This window comes from Delphinus delphis, chromosome 13, assembly GCF_949987515.2.
Source record: "Delphinus delphis chromosome 13, mDelDel1.2, whole genome shotgun sequence".
NCBI lineage: Eukaryota > Metazoa > Chordata > Mammalia > Artiodactyla > Delphinidae > Delphinus > Delphinus delphis.
The window spans coordinates 1,235,988-1,252,773 of NC_082695.1; the positions used below are offsets into that span (position 1 = coordinate 1,235,988).

Below are 16,786 nucleotides of genomic sequence, written 5' to 3' on the forward strand. Positions count from 1 at the left end.
CCCCGGAGCCTGGAGTGGGCAGGACCGCAGGACTAATGTGGCCCCGGTGTGCACTGACGCAGAGTAGCCTGTGCTCAGGAAACACGCGTGAGTGAGCTGACGGCGCCCGGCCCTCCACCTTCCACATCAAATATGCTTCGTTTCTTAAGGTATCAAGTTTCATTACTAACTTTTAACTTCTAAGGTAATACATATTCTCTATAGGAAATTTTGAAAACACAAGTGAACAAAATGAAAGACCAACTGCTATTCAGATACGGGAAAGAAATGATCTGAGCACAATGGTTCCGAGGCACGTACATGTGCATGTGTACAAACACACGAAAAACGGGACCATACTTTATAGCCTGCTGTTTTCACTTAGTAAGCGACACCTTTCCATAGAAAACGTTTAGACATCTTTCCATGTCAACATACATCATTTTAATAAATGGCAACAATATTCCTTAGTATGGACATGCCAACTGATTTCAGTCTCCCATGATGGTTCCCAATTTTTTATTTTTAAAAGCCCACGAGCCTTGGGAGGAACACCTGGTCGAGACGTCCTGGTGAGCCAGACGTTTCTAGGAGTGGGAGGGCATCCGCATTTAGGGTTTGGTCCCCATCACTGGGCTCTCCCCTGGAGAGGCCTTACCGACAACACTCCAAGGACAACACACGAGTGAGGGTCCTGCCACTTGCACGCTCTCTGTTACTTTCTAACTTTACCAAATTGGAGGCAAAGAACAGTATCTTGTTAGTGAGGATATATTTTAAAAGTTTAGGACTTCCCTGGTGGTGCAGTGCTTAAGAATCCGCCTGCCAGTGCAGGGGACACGGGTTCGAGCCCTGGTCCAGGAAGATCCCACATGCTGCAGAGCAACTAAGCCCACGTGCCACAACTACTGAGTCTGCACTCTAGAGCCCGCGAGCCACAGCTACTGAGCCTGTGTGCCGCAACTACTGAAGCCTGTGCTCCGCAACAAAAGCCACCACAATGAGAAGCCCGCGCACTACAATGAAGAGTAGCCCCCGCTCGCCGCAACTAGAGAGAGCCCGTGTGCAGGAACAAAGACCTGACGCAGCCAAAAAAAAAAAAAAAGTTTATTCACTGACCAACTGTTTTCCTTCTTTTGTGAACTACCTTTTCATGTCCTTTGTTTTTCTACTGCAGTGACTCTTCTTACTGATTTACAAGAGCTCTTTCTATAGCAAGGACTTTGACCTTTATCTTCTGTTATATTAGCCATCACTGCCATCCTGACGTTTATCTTTCAACTTTATACAGGCCCAGTTCCCATCAGACCTATCTTTCTTTATCATTCATGGCTTCAATTCTTAGAAAATCCTTTCCACTCTGACTAGAAAAAAATTACCTTTATTTTCTTCTACTTCATGATTTTATTTTTTATGTTTAAACACTTAAATCTATCTGGAATCACTATAATTGTCAGAGGTAACGTGAGAGTCTTATTTTTTTCACAATGGAGAGCCTGTTTTTGCAACGTCAATTACTGTCATACTAGGGAAGCTTTATCATAAAAATCTCAGCAAATGTTGGTGCTTTTCCAGCATCTGCTAGCAAGGTAAGATTGTCCTTGGAGGCTTTTCTGGCGGGATGCCGCACTGGGATGGCTGCAAGGAGCCCCACCTGCTCACACCTGCTCTCACTGTCGTTCCCAGCTTGCTTCCATCTGAGGTGCTAACATCTGGGTTTCCCGGGGTCCTGGCCTGCAGACTGCTAAGCTTTATGGGGCTAAGGTGCTAGGGCTGGAGAGCTTCCTAACTGTCCATCTTTGGGCTCTGGAGTAGCTTTAATCAGACAGGCTTTCTCTTTCTTGAGGGAAGTTACCTTGACCTTAACTTTGTCCTGGCCTGCCTGCTTTTAGAGGTATTTCACTGACCAGTTTTCTAAATTCTTTCAGGCCTATAGATCTGTCGTCTTACTGCCTCTCTGGAGACATTTTAGCAATTGATCAATATATTTTCTTAGACAATTTTTTTCAGTTATTTTCAAATTTATTCAAATTTAGTTAAATATATTGTTCTCATGTACTTAAAAAACACCGTGTTTTCTCTCTCATTATGCTGTGCATTTGCTCTTTTTTCTGTATTAAACTTGTACAATGATGATAAGTTTTACTGGTCTTTTATTATATCCTCACCCATTTCTGCTTTGATTTTTACTGATTCTCCTTTTCTGCTTTTCTTACATGCATTTTTTTGTTTGTTTTCGTTTTTTTGCGGTACGCGGGCCTCTCACTGTTGTGGCCTCTCCCGTTGCGGAGCACAGGCTCCGCACGCGCAGGCTCAGCGGCCATGGCTCACGGGCCCAGCTGCTCCACGGCATGTGGGATCCTCCCAGACCAGGGCACGAACCCGTGTCCCCTGCATCGGCAGGCAGACTCCCAACCACTGCGCCACCAGGTAAGCCCTCTTACGTGCATTTTATAGAAAGTTTCTTCCTAGGTCCTTGAGTTGAATGCTTGCTTTGTTTTCACTTTCTCTTCACCAACATAAGCACATGAGGTTGTAGGTTTTCTTTAAGTTTTCACTGCATCTGATAAGTCTGGATAATATGCTCACTGCCCTCACCTTCCCTGACTGATCAATTTCAGGGTGCTGACATGTCTGTAAGAACCTTTGTCCTCCAGCATTCAGAACACTTTTCATTCAGAAGTTCAGATAGATCTGAACTCCCTGGCATTTAATGCTGTAGATACACGTCCGATGCGCCAGCCTCTGCTTTTTCTCCCCCGTGAAGGACAACCTGTCTATTTTCCCATCTGGATGCTTTTCCTTCCATCTCTATCCTTTCCCTTGGAAATCTGAGAAAAATTTTGAACTTGTCTTCTCACCCAGTCTGATTTTTAGTGTTTTTATTATATTTTAAAATTTGGCAATCTTTTTCTAAACAATCTTTTCCAGATGTCAGATTATCGGTTGCACTAATTCTACAGTACCTTTAATTCTGTGAGAATATGCATCAGAGACTAAAAGAATTTTCCTGTCACTTAGTAACTGTTTCCAAGGTGCCCACGTGCTCCGAGGCTCAGATCGTGTTCTCCTGAGCTCCTGCCTCTTTGCGGAGCCGAGACTCTCTGTCTCCTCGTCCTCACCCTGACGGAGCTGAGGGTGGGGTGCGTGCTTTCGGACACCCGCAGCTCTCGGGCGCCTCAGGCTCAGAGGGTACGACGAGGGAAGTGGCGAGCGAGCACCATTTCGTCTGCTGAATCCCAAGGCGCTTGCTCCCGGGAGCGGGGAGGGCGCTCCATGCGGGGGCTGGCCCACTGCGCCCCGACCACACCCTGTTGGGGCCCTGCTGCCCCCTGGACGCTCCTGGTGGTTCTGGCCTTCTGCCCGCCCCCTTCTTTGGTTGACAGTGGTTCCCCCGGGGTCACTGACACTGAGTCCCCAAATGTCCTACTCTTTCCTATGAACTGAAGTCCAGGTGGCCTGGCCTGTCCTTCTTAAACATGAACAGTACCTCCCCCTGCTTCTGGAGCAGTAACTGTTTTTACTCTCCTTACTAATACATTCCTTTGGTTATTCCAATGAGAGCTGAAGGCGGCTGGGAAGGGTGAGAGATTAAACACGTGTGCTCAGGTGACCTCCTGGACTGAGAGGCTCACAGGCACTTCCATAAGTTTCCCAGTTACCCATCTGGGTCATTTGGGTTACTCCTGATCGCCATCTTTGTATCAGAAAAGGCATCTGTATGCACAGAAAAGGCCTTCCTGCAATCCTGGCCCGTCTGCCCGTCCCGCGTCTCCTCTGCCTTTCCTTTTAACCCGGGCACTGGCTCCTGCACCGCCCGGCCACGCCCCCTCCTCCACTTCAGGCCACCAGCTCCACCCTGAACCCCCCACATGGCTTCTCTGCCTCGATCCCTTCACACACTCACCATACTGCATAAAGTGATTCCTCTGATCTAAGCCACAAGGTGTGCTGTCCCTGCTGGAAGCCCCGGGACCCGCCAGGAAGGCAGAGCCCCACGAGCTGCCCATGGTTACCTGGGCAGGTGTGCCCCCCTTGACACCCGGGTCCCTCAGACCACTTCCCGTCTCTGAACAGGCCACACGGCTCAGACCACGCCGTCCCGCCTGGGAGCTCCTCTGGCTCTGAACCCTCTTCCCTCTGCACAGCCCTTCTCATTCCCACCTGGTGCAACTCACTGCTTCTTCACACGTCCAACCACAGAGTTCTCTGCTACCGTGCCTGTGTCAGCTTTTTTTTCTTTCTATTTATTTATATTTGCTCTTTTCATGTATGTCTGTCCTGGTAGATGAAAAACTCCTCCCAAGAACATAAAAGGTAACTGAGGGGCTTCCCTGGTGGTGCAGTGGTTGAGAGTCCGCCTGCCGATGCAGGGGACACGGGTTCGTGCCCCGGTCCGGGAAGATCCCACATGCTGCGGAGCGGTTGGGCCTGTGAGCCGTGGCCGCTGAGCCTGCGCGCCGTGGCCGCTGAGCCTGCGCGTCCGGAGCCTGTGCTCCGCAACAGGAGAGGCCACAACAGTGAGAGGCCCGCGTACCGCAAAAAAAAAAAAAAGAAAAGGTAACTGAAACGGAGCGAGTGGAATACCGCCTGGTAGAGACCCTCAAGGGACTTGCCTTAACAAATAAAGAAAACGAATTCCATTGGCACAATAGTTTGCATATAGTTTCAGAAGTCCAAGGGGGGGGGGTACAAAACATCATTTGAAAAATTCTAAACATTTCCATTAAATTGGTAGAACAGGCTGTTAGCAACAGCCTGTAGAACGCATACCTAAGATGAGCTTATATCCAAATGACCCCAAACCCGAAATCAGGAAAGTACTATGAAATAAGCAAGTTTTATTAGTAACAGCAACTTAAAAGGGGCAGCCATTTCCTCCTGTCCTGTGGCTAAAGGCACCTGACCTTAAGCGGTCCAGCGTTCTTCCTTGCTAATTTGAAGTGACACCTGTGAGGTACAAGGTCAAAACTGGAACCCTTGGTAGGGAGGGCAGCGTACCTTTCACCAGCTTCCCGTCGGGGACGGCTTTGCTGCACGACAGCTCCTTCTTCCCCGAGGAGCCACCTCTGCCCCCTGCGTCGGCCACATCTTCAGACACACTATCGTCCCCAACGTCACTCGGCTTTTCAGGAGCAGACTCTGCAGGAGCCTCTTCCGGTGCTGACACAGCCTGCAGAGGTTAAACATGACTCTGAACTGCTCCATTGGAAATGACACAGGATTTGTCAGAAAAGATATGCAGCACATACATTTCATGGGACAAAAGCATGGCTACGTTACTGCCTAAGTAACACCACGGAATATATTTTCTAACTCAGATGTACTATTTTCTGATACAACAGAATGAAAAGAGGAACGGAAGGAGGTATTTTCCCTGTAATATTGTTTTGGGAACCAATGCCCACTAGCTCTTCTTTGGAGAATGACCACTGAGAACACGTTTAGAACACCAAATTATGCCCAGCACCTACAGATGAGTCCATTTTCTTCAGTTTGAGCAGTCAGATAAAAGCCTGTAGAAATCCACTGATATGCAAAGCCTACGTCATCTCTCTATCAAAACAGGTTTTAGAAAGACATTAGGGTGCCCATGTAATTGAGGAGAGGAGAGGAGAGGCAGAAGAAAGGATTACAAGGACAGGAGGAAATGCTTCTAACAGGTGCCTGAGAACCAAGTGTGGGGACGTCTGCAGGGATGGGAGTCGTGAGGCGAGCTGCTGGCAGGTGGCGCTCGAGGCCAGTGGGTGGGTGGCACCTGTGTGGCTCCAGCCTGTCAGCTGGGGGCATCTGTGGTTACACTTAGGCATTTAAGTACATGTTAACACAACACACAGCTTCCATCCAAAGTAGTCAAGAACAACAGCCAAGCAAAACACCAAATGCCTGAAGAGACAGGATTACTTTGTTTACAACATTCTGGACAAATGATCATCAATGAACTATGAATACGGGTCAAAGATTTCAACAGATGTAAAACAAGAGAGGTGGGAAAAGCTAAACTCGGCAAATGCAAGACATACGTCACACGTAAAAGCGAGTGTGAGATCAGCCAACCCGGTTAGCGCACATCCCGAGGATTGCTTCCTCCCAGACACACACCTGTGCGCTTTCAGCCCCTTCTTTCTGGAGGAAGAACTGCTTCTTAAACTCGTAATAGGCATTATACTGGTGCCACGGCTGCAGGAACTCAAACCTAGCAACAGAGAAGGGGACGAGTCATTCAACAAGACACGCTCGCTCGCTGTGACACCCCTCGGCTCCGACGGACCACACCTGCTGCTCTGAGGCTTCGCAGTGACTGACCCTGGCGATCACACAGATCGTGTTGCGACCACAGCCTCCTGTTGTTATGTTACGACCCGAGCACGGAACATTATTTGATGAAAAAAACAAAGTGCAGTGTGTGTCTGAATTTCCACAGCAGATTCTTGAAAAGCATGAATTCCAGCTTTTTATTTTAGGGAGGTTCAACATTTTTAAAAAAACAAAGCAAAACAAGTTAAACAAACAAAAAAATTATAACAATAAAAAAGACAACCACCCCAACTCTAAGTAATTTAACAAGATATATTTATCTAAACACATAAGGATAAAAAAAAAATATGTGTGTATATATATATATACACACACATATATATACATATATATAAACAATTATGTAGCTAGATTAAAAAAAGAAGCTAAACTAAACCCCAAATACCATTCATCTGCCCCACATAAACTCCTTCACTCACCTTTGATCATTCTTGGCACGAACGCTGGTCTCAAACTTAAGGCCGTTCCTGGCCACGTACTCTGCCAGCTTGTCAATCACGGGCTGAATGTCGGGGGGCGGGGGGATGATGGCGGCCACGGAAGCAAGTGCACTGCAGAGGAGAGCTGGGTCACACACACAGTGCCAGGCCCTCCTCCAGATCAGCGGCAGGGGGGCGGCCAGCAAGGCTGCTGGGGGACTTGCACTGTCTCAGTTCACACCGGCAGGTAAGTTACACACAGACAGGGAGGCCCTTATCTGAAATGACTGGGACTACAGAAAACTAGTCAAAGTCAATCCATTTGAAACAGGGACCAAAATATCATTGCCAATGATGAAAACAGGGGTTTTACTCAAAGTGACACTTAAGGTCATGAACACAGGTTCATCTTTTCTCTCCTCACATTTCCCCCAGTTGCTAATTCTAGAAACAACCAAGGACAAATCAAGTGTGAATTTGTGTATATATACGAAGGTATGCTGGCCAGCGTGACTCATCATCCTTCGTTTCCTGTTTCCTGCCTTAGCATGATCAGGAAGCGGGAACCATCCAAGTGCTCCGTCAAGGCTCCTGAGCGGTTGTCCTGTCAGCTTGAGACGTGCCAGTGCCTCTTAGGAAGTGCTCGCTCACCCGCAGACGCTCTTCAGAGCCCCCTCCACGCTCCCCAGGACAGGCGCGGGGGTCCAGTCCCTGCCTTGCTGGCTCTGTTAGTCGATGGTTAGCTGAACTAACAGCAGATCCGCATTTCCTACCAGCTTGTGAGCCATTCACTTGCATCGGCTTTTATGAAATCCTGCATTTTGGGCAGAAGCTGGGCCTCGCTTCACACTGCCCGTGCCTGGTGCTGCCCCGCCGAGATGGCGGCACACGGGAGAGAGCAGATGCTGGGTCAGGGCAGCGGCGCGGGACGCTGTCTGGGAGTTCATTTTCTCAGTGGTTAGACCTCACTGCTACAAGTGCTTATGTCATGACAGTTTCCGTTGCCCAATCAACCCTGTAACTCGGGGATTTGGATAATAAGTACTCAGGTAACGGAGACCCTCTATGTGACTCACACTATAAAGAAGCCCAAACCAAGAACACAGGTGCTCCAGGTGACCAGCAGAAGTGAGAGCATACCTTGTGGTGATGGTGGTGGAGGTCACCCCACTACTCGTCTCTGCTGTGCTTGGGGGGGGCGGTGGCGTGGTCCCTGGAGGGGGCGGGGCCGTGGCTGTCACTCCAGCGGAGCCGGACACGGCCACCCCGGCAGGCAGGGTGCTGTAGTAAGTGGCTACGTCAACCCCTGGAGGGGGAGGTGCCAGGCAGTAGGTGCCGTCGGGCAGCATGTAGTAGCTGTAGTACATGGCTGCCACTGTCGCTGTGAAAAGACACATTTTGGGGGCGTGAGAGTGGCAAAAGACAGGCTAGTTGGTGAGTATCCACAATGCAGGAAAAAGGGACACTTTTCCAAATGCAATATCACTTCTGTCCAATGTCAACCACATCGTTTTGTTTTTCGGATATAAGAAAGGCTGCCCAGGTGACACAGAGTTTGGAAGAATCAGGCAATGCCCAGACACACACCCAGGGACGATGGAAAGTGAACATGCACGGGGACATTCAAGGCAGCCCAACGTGGACCTTCCTACTACACAATTGATGTCCTCCCTAACTGCAGAGCGGGCAGATTAGGACAAAGTCCACTGTCCAGCAGCACTAGCTCCCTTCCTGTGTGGCCTGTGAGGTGATCCGTCTGAGGACTAAACACCCTTCCCTGGCTTCCCCGTTTGACACCAGCTCTCCACTCTCTCCTCTCCTTACTTTTCTCATTTAAACATTTGTCTGGGCATAAATCACAGCCATGTATTCTTAGGTCAGTCTCCCAAGGCACGACACAGAAGCAAAAATAAACAAATGGGACCTAATCAAACTTAATAAGCTTTTACACAACAAAGGAAACCACAAACAAAATGAAAAGGCAACCCACAGGATGGGAGAGAACATCTGCAAATGATGTGAACGACAAGGGCTTAATTTCAGAAATATACAAACAGCTCATGTAGCTCAGTAACAAAAAAAACAAACAACCCAATCAAAAAACGGGCAGAAGACTCAAATAGACATTTCTCCAAAAAAGACATACAGATGGCCAATAAGCACATGAAAAGATGCTGGACATGGCTAATTATTAGGGAAATGCAAATCAAAACTACAAGGTACCACCTCACACCAGTCAGAATGGCCACCATTAAAAAGTCTACAAATAACAAATGCTGGAGAGAGTGTGGAGAAAAGGGAACCCACCAACAGTGTAGGAGGGGATGTAAATTGGTACAGCCACTATGGAAAAGAGTATGGAGGTTCCTTTAAAAACTAAAAATAGAACTACCGTATGATCCAGCAATCCCACTCCTGGGCATATACCCTGAGAAAACTCTAACCGGTAAAGACACATGCACCCCAGTGTTCATAGCAGCATTATTTACAATAGCCAGGACATGGAAACAACCTAAATGTCCATCAACAGAGGAATGGATAAAGAAAATGTGGTACATATACACAATGGAATATTACTCAGCAATAAAAAAGAATGAAATAATGCCACTTGCAGCAACATGGATGGAACTTGAGACTATCATACTAAGTGAACTAAGACAAAAAGAAAGACAAATATCATATGATATCACTAATATGTGAAATCTAAAATACGATACAAACGAACTTATTTACAAAATAGAAACAGACTCACAGTCATAGAGAACAATACCAAAGGGGGAAGAGGGAGGGAAGGGATGAATTAGCAGTTTGGGGTTAGCAGATACAAACTACTATATACAAAACAGATAAACAACAAGGTCCTACTGTATAGCACAGGGAACTATATTCAATATTTTGTAACAAACTATAATGGAAAAGAATCTGAAAAAGAATATATATTATGTACAACATTCATATAAATGAATCTGGTATGTATTTCTTATATACATGTAACTGAATCACTTTGCTGTATACCAGAAACTATCACAACACTGTAAATTAACTGTACTTCAATAATAAGCAAACAAACACTTGTCTTGGAAGTCATCTTGTCTACAAAGCTGTGCTGCTCTGTAACCCCTGCATGCCTTCGCCCCAGCACAGAGACGTACTGCAATTGATTTAAGAAGTCCTGACGGCACTGAGATCATTTGGGGCTCTATTATTATAAACAGTGAAGTACACTCACTTCCTATATATTTTGCCCACCCATGCAAGTATCTGTAAGACAGAGCCCATTTTTTAAAACAATCAAAATTCCTGTAAATTTATTCATTTTTTATTTGGGGGGAAAATATTCAAAACCAGTGAAATCACAGAAGATCCAATGAACTAATTAAGAATTTAAATTTCTAATTCTGCTGTAGATAAGCAACTGGTTCTGACTACACAGAGATTTAATTTCCTCTGCATTAGAGCATGGTGAAAGATTTTTCTCATTAAGGAATTTTATTTTGATCTTCAGTTAATCTACTTTAAAACAAAAACATTTGCCAATAGTGAGAGCCTTTACACTGACCACAGTTTCCCGCACTGGAAGCTCCGTGGGGAAGGTGTCAGTGGTGCAGCAGCTCACAACCCGTCCTTGACAGCTATACCCCAGCCTTTCCGCCTCGGCTGGGACAACTGCATCACTCACACGTGCTGCAGGCATATCCGCGGCTGGTAGCGACTTACTTTCCATGAATTATACATGTCTGAACTCCCAAGTCGTGAATCGCTGGCTCGATGCCGTGCACCAACCACTGTTCACGTTCACCACAATATTCCACATTTTCAAAAAAAGATGTGTGGCCTCAATATCCTCTCTGTGTGATCTTTAGCACAGAGACATTCAAAGCATATCTCTGAAGGAAGGCGGGGGCAGAGGGCAGGAAAGACACGTTTGTTCTGTAACCCCAGCGCTCAGCACACAGAATCTGTTGGGTGGACAGATGGAGTCGATGCTTCAGATACAAGCTTCTCCTAACCCAATCAGGTATTCAAATATGAACAGAGGCTGCTGTGAGCTGTATCATCCTCCTTGAGACGATGGAACGACTTCCCCACTCACCCTGCACTCGGTCGAGTGACGGGGGCCCTTCTTCTCACCCCTGGGCACAGACACCGCCACAGAGGAGGGGTGAGGAAGCAACGGCAAGACCAGAGCGTAGCCCCGCCCACAGAGCACCCCCTGTCTTGGGAGGGGCAGCAAGAGCTGCTACTGCCCAAAGTGTCACATCTCAAGGACAGGACAGACACTCCATGTCCCTCCTATGCCAGGTGGCCAGCCTCTGGCCTGAAAACAGGCCAAAATACATCTCAAAGTCGTAGCTACAACCAATGAGGCGTCTGGATTAGAACAGTTTACAGTTAAGTGTCAACTATATATTATGCAATTGCAATTTAATGCATTCTTTATGTAACAGAAGTGAATAAATTATTTTCAAAACTAAGGATCATCCCTTTGAAAGAATGAATGCAGATTAACCATCAGTCTGTACCTGAGCCACCCATCAAATTAAACTAAAACAAAGTCTAAAAATAACCCTGCCAGAAAGACGGCAGATTAACTCAGGAACTCACCCATTACAAATACCTAAAAATGCTTGTAAAATATAAGGGAAAAATTTAAATGCATAGCTGAGCTCACAAAGAGAAGAGGCTCCATTTCCATGTGTGAAAATCAAACAAAGCCTCCAAGCCTGAAGGCAGCTCCTAAGCCTTGAGCCAAGTCTTACTCCGGAGGCAGGGATCCCACACTGGAAGGCCAGCCCAGGGCACGCCCCTGGGGATCTTGCAGAGGAGGACAGACTGGAAGCAGAAACCTAAAGACAAGGCACGCAGGATGCCCTCTCACTTCTCACCCACGCGCTCTGTGAGTCCTTTCCAACGAATTCTAATTACACCTTGCAAAGGTGAACAGGAATTTGAAAATCCCTCTGTATCCAAAACTAACCCTGATGCCAATGGAACACCTGAGGCCTGGCGAGCTGAGAACGCAGACTTTGCTGCTGCGTGGTGCCTGCTGGGGCAACGCCACAGCTGAGGGCCCAACAGTGCAGCCAACTGTGCACTGTTTCCCTCAGATTCCCATTTCATGTGCAGGATGTCATAGATGAAAAGATTTTAGGGAGAAGGTTGTTTCTGTCCTTTTCCCCACAGACACTGAGGCCCGGGGCGGATGTGACAGTGATAGGCCAACCTCAGCCCGGAGCCACGCCTGGCCTGGCCTGCCCCCCAATCTATGGTGAACAGTATCATGCCCCTCATTTCATTTGCAGGTGCCAGGGGCAGCTCCAAACAGTGTCTTCTGCCTGCCGTGAAGCCCCTCCTAAGTTTTACCTCCAACAAATAACAAAGGTTGGCGAGGATGTGGAGAAAAGGGACCCCTCATATGCTGCTGGTGGGAATGTAAATTGGTCCAGTCACTGTGGAAAACAGTACGGAGGTTTCTCAAAAAACTAAAAACCAGGGACTTCCCTGGTGGCGCAGTGGTTAAGATTCCACGCTCCCAATGCAGGGGGCCTGGGGTCCAATCCCTGATCAGGGAACTAGATCCCACATGCACGCCACAATTAAGAGTTCGCATGCCACAACTAAGGCCACATGCCTCAACTATGGAGCCAGTGACCCACAACTAAGGAACCCGCCTGCCGCAACTAAGACCTGGCACAACCAAGTAAATAAATATTAAAAACAAACAAAAAACCCCCTTGAAATCAAATAAATATATATATAAAAAAATGAAAACACTAATTTGAAAAGATACATGCACCCTAACTTTCAAAGCAGCATTATTTACAATATCCAAGATATGGAAGCAACCTAAGTGTCCATCAGCACATGAGCTGATAAAGAAGATGTGGTGTACACACACACACACACACACACACACACACACACACACACACACAGTGGAATATTGCTGAGCCATAGAAAAGAATGAAATAATGCCATTTGCAACAACATGGATGGACCTGGAGGGTATTACACTTAGTGAATTAAGTCAGACAGAAAAAGACAAATACTGTATGACATGACATATGTGGAATCTAAAAACTAAAATGAGTAAACATAACAAAAAAGCAGATACAGAGAACAAACTGGTGGTTACCAGTGGGGAAAGGGAAATGGGGAGGGGCAAGACAAGGGTAGGAGATTAAGAGGCATAAACTATTACATATAAAATAAATAAGCTACAAGGACATACTGTACAGCACAGGGAATACAGCCAATTATTTTACAATAACTATAAATGGACTATAACCTTTAAAGGTTGTGATTCACTATGTTGCGTCCCCGTAACTTACATAATATTGCACATCAACTGTACCTCAATTAAACCAAAGTTTTTACCTCCAGAACCATCTCCCACCCCAGGAGGCCCCTGCTCTGCCCTCCTGCACACACATCCCTGGGGCAGTTCTCTGCGATCAGGGCTATGGTCCCAGAAGGCAAAGCATCTTAAAAGCAGTGAGAGGGAGGCTGCACAGCTCCCAAGTTAGAGCAGGCACTAGAGAAGCGTGTGACAAGCAAAGCCCGCTGACAGCAAGGTGCGTGCTGAGGTATTCCGCAAGAGCAGGAGCCAGCCGCCGGCACCACCCCGTGGCAGACACTGCAGATGTGCGCTCGTCGCTGCAGTGGGGCCTCACAGCTCTTGAAATCCTTGAATTGGAAAGCCTTTAAAATGACTACCAACTAGAGAACATGTGTTTTTGTGTACAGCTCCCAACTCAGAAATTCTCACGAATGCTAAGTTTTGAGAATCGCTGGACCAGACAGAGCAAAGGACAGACAGAGGTCTGGCTCCCTGGAGCTCACCGTCCCATCCTAGACACGGGATGGTGTGGTGTGCAGGGTTCCAAAGGGTGCCCGCAGTCCCACTTCTCACCGGGCTTCCAAGGCATAACACTCCTTACTAGGGCTCTTGCTGTTCTCAGGGCTGTCTGTTGAATTTTTAAAGAGGGAATTGGGCTTTACACAAAGTTAAATGCCGATGTGATTTTAATAAACGTCATGACAATGTTTACTTAAACATGCCTACTCCAAATAAATCCAAGACAGAGATGCCAACGGGTGCCTCCACTTCCCAAGGGCAGGCATAGCTGTGTGGAAAGATCAAGCCGCTTAAAACCACCGGCACATTCTTAAGCACTTCCTCCCTGACACTCTGTGCGCTCAGAAACGTACAGAGCTGCGGAACCCAGGGTCAGACAGACCTGCCTAATTACCTTCCAAAGCCCTTCTATTCAACGGGCTTCTTGCAAAAATCAGAGCCAATTTACTGATTCTTGTATGTGATCTTAATCTCGTACAAATCTAACTCTCAGAAGAGAATGTAAGCCTTGGAAGGGTTCTTGGAGATCAGCGGGCTGGTCAGCAATCCCTGCTGTCAGTTCAGAAATATAAACGTGTGTCTGTATTAAGAATGAAAGAAAATAGCTTTCCTGAGCTCCGTGGAGAAAAATAAGTATACTCTTAAAAGACCGATCTACTTTATCCACACAAGATCGTGAAAAAGAAGCGCTGTGCTACCAGCTGAGCGGGCCTGGGCAGCAGCAGCAGCAAGACTGCCCGCCCGCCCGCAGCGGCCCTGCCCACCCCCGGCAGCGCCTGGCCCCTTGGCCTCCGTCACTGGATGGCCAACCAGTCTCCATCCACCTGCATCCTTGGGACTTCCCTAATAACTTCAACGGCTTTAAATCCTACGTACACGTGCTGATTCCAGAACTGCTGTCTCTAGCTCTGAGCTGAACTGGTATGTTCAGCGCCTGCTCAACACGCGCACTGGGACATCTCATAAACCTCTCAACGGGACGCGTCCAGAACACAGCCGTCCCCACACACTGCCGCTCCTGCTTCCTGCGGCCGCGCCTCCTCCCGCTGAGTCAGCCCGGGCTCCGTGGTTTCTCTCGGACCCATACCCGCCTCCTGGGAACCAGAGCCCTTCCGGCCGCTGCCCTAGAGGCTCCAGGGACCCCTTCCCAGACCAGCCAGAGCCCCCATACTGCCCACCCAGCCGCGTCACTCCCCATCAAGGCCCCAGCCACGTTCCCTTTCTGTGAGGCACCTGCCTCGGGTCCCATGCCCCCTCCCCACCACTACCCAAATCGGGCCTCACCCGGGCTTCCTCAGGCCCCTGGGCCCCGGAAGCCTTGGCTCGAGGGCCTCCCTGGTTCCGTCCGCCAGCACTGCGGACTCCCCCAGGGGTGTCGCTGATTCTGCTCCACGATGGTGGGAACGCCATGCACTGCTCTTCCCAGCATGGCTTGCCCGCGATGCCAGTTTGTTCAAGGAATGTACAAGTCACGTGTGGAAGAACAGGAACTGGAATGGCACAGGGCAAAGGCTTCTAGGAGATGGTGGCCTGGAACCTTCCAAACTCTGAAGGGCGATATTCAAACCACAATTCTGGGCCCATCCAAATGACCTACCATGAGTGAGAGCAGAATTAGGGCATTTTCAGACATTCAAGAATCAAAAAAAACGGTCTTCCTGGTACCCTTTCTTCGCAAACTACTGGAGGACATGCTCTAGCAAAATACAGGAGTAAACAAACAAACAAGGAGAGAACAGCACTAACAACACAGGAAAGCAATGAATGGAAGTCAGCGGAACACCCCGGGTTACAGGCTGGGAACACGGCCTGTCCAGATTGGTGCCAGCAGCCAACAGCTCAGGAAACACAGCTGTCGGACTTCCCTGGTGGCGCAGAGGTTAAGAATCCGCCTGCCAATGCGGGACACAGGCCCTGGAAGATCCCATGTGCCGTGGAGCAACTAAGCCCGTGTGCCACAACTACTGAGCCTACATGCCACAACTACTGAAGCCCGCGGGCCTAGAGCCCGTGCTCCACAACGAGAGAAGCCACAACAATAAGAAGCCCATGCACCACAACGAAGAGTAGCCCCTGCTCACCACAACTAGAGAAAGCCCGTGCACAGCAATGAAAACCCAACACAGCCAAAACTAAAAACAAATAAATAAATAAATATACTAAAAAAACCCCAAAAAACCAGTCTACTTGACTGGAGAATCTTTTTCTGCCTACAGATAAGAGTTAGCTTTCTCACACTGAAAACCTTTACCTGAGGAGAGGTTAAACTATAGGAGTTTAAATATTAAGCATCAACAACACAATTCAATGGTAAGCAAAATTATCACTGAATTCTGCATTTTCAAGGGGGAGGAAAGTGCCCAATAATCCCAGGGAATGTTAAAAACGTTCAAGGTGCTTCAGAAGTAGAATGAGAGAAATCAAAGCTGAAACCTCCCTCTCTATCCCTTTTCTTAAGACTCTCTTATCCACGCAACTGTCTCTTGATGTCTGTTCTCAAGCCTTCTGGCTTCACCTCATGGACTGGGATAATTTTCAGGACTTCCTTAAAAACCCCTCCTGGCCGCCGTTAGCTCTAGGCAGAGCACTTATCCACTAGCTCTCTATCATATACAATTGATGATACAATTGTGTATCATACACAATTGCAAGGGAAAATTACAGTCAAAACAAAAACTCCCTCAAATTCTACATCCACAGTTTTTAAGTAAAAAAATATGACCCTGGGACTTCCCTGGTGGCACAGTGGTTAAGAATCCGCCTGCCAATGCAGGGGACACAGGTTCGAGCCCTGGTCCGGGAAGATCCCACACGCCGTGGAGCAACTAAGCCCGTGCGCCACAACTACTGAGCCTGCTGCGCTCTAGAGCCTGCGAGCCACAACTACTGAAGCCGAGCGCCTGGAGCCCGTGCTCCACAACAAGAGAAGCCACCGCAATGAGAAGCCCGCGCACCGCAACGAGGAGTAGCCCCTGCTCGCCGCAGCTAGAGAAAGCCTGCGCGCAGCAACGAAGACCCAACGCGGCCAAAAATAAATAAATACATTTATTTAAAAAATAATATATTATGACCCTCCCCATGCCCCAAACACTTAAAAGCTTTCAGCATCTGGCTCAGCACATACCGTGTCTAAGAACCCTGGGGCTCCTCTCACCACAGTGAATGGCGGTGGCCCACGGCTGTTAAGGGCTCAGAAGCCAGATGCTAGAGA

At 47.9% G+C, this 16,786-nt stretch overlaps 1 protein-coding gene across 3 annotated transcripts in view; it reads right to left on the reverse strand.

Moving 5' to 3' along the window:
• The window catches only part of SFSWAP (splicing factor SWAP), an 82,438-nt gene that overhangs the window by 40,222 nt on the left and 25,430 nt on the right, over positions 1–16,786 (reverse strand). For all 3 annotated transcript variants that reach the window (XM_060027849.1, XM_060027848.1, XM_060027850.1), the window contains exons 8-11: positions 7,857–8,097; positions 6,717–6,848; positions 6,082–6,175; positions 4,981–5,152 (exon numbers count right to left, since the gene is read on the reverse strand). In XM_060027849.1, coding sequence (XP_059883832.1) covers positions 4,981–5,152; positions 6,082–6,175; positions 6,717–6,848; positions 7,857–8,097 — 639 coding nt within the window. The remainder of the gene's footprint in view (positions 1–4,980; positions 5,153–6,081; positions 6,176–6,716; positions 6,849–7,856; positions 8,098–16,786) is intronic.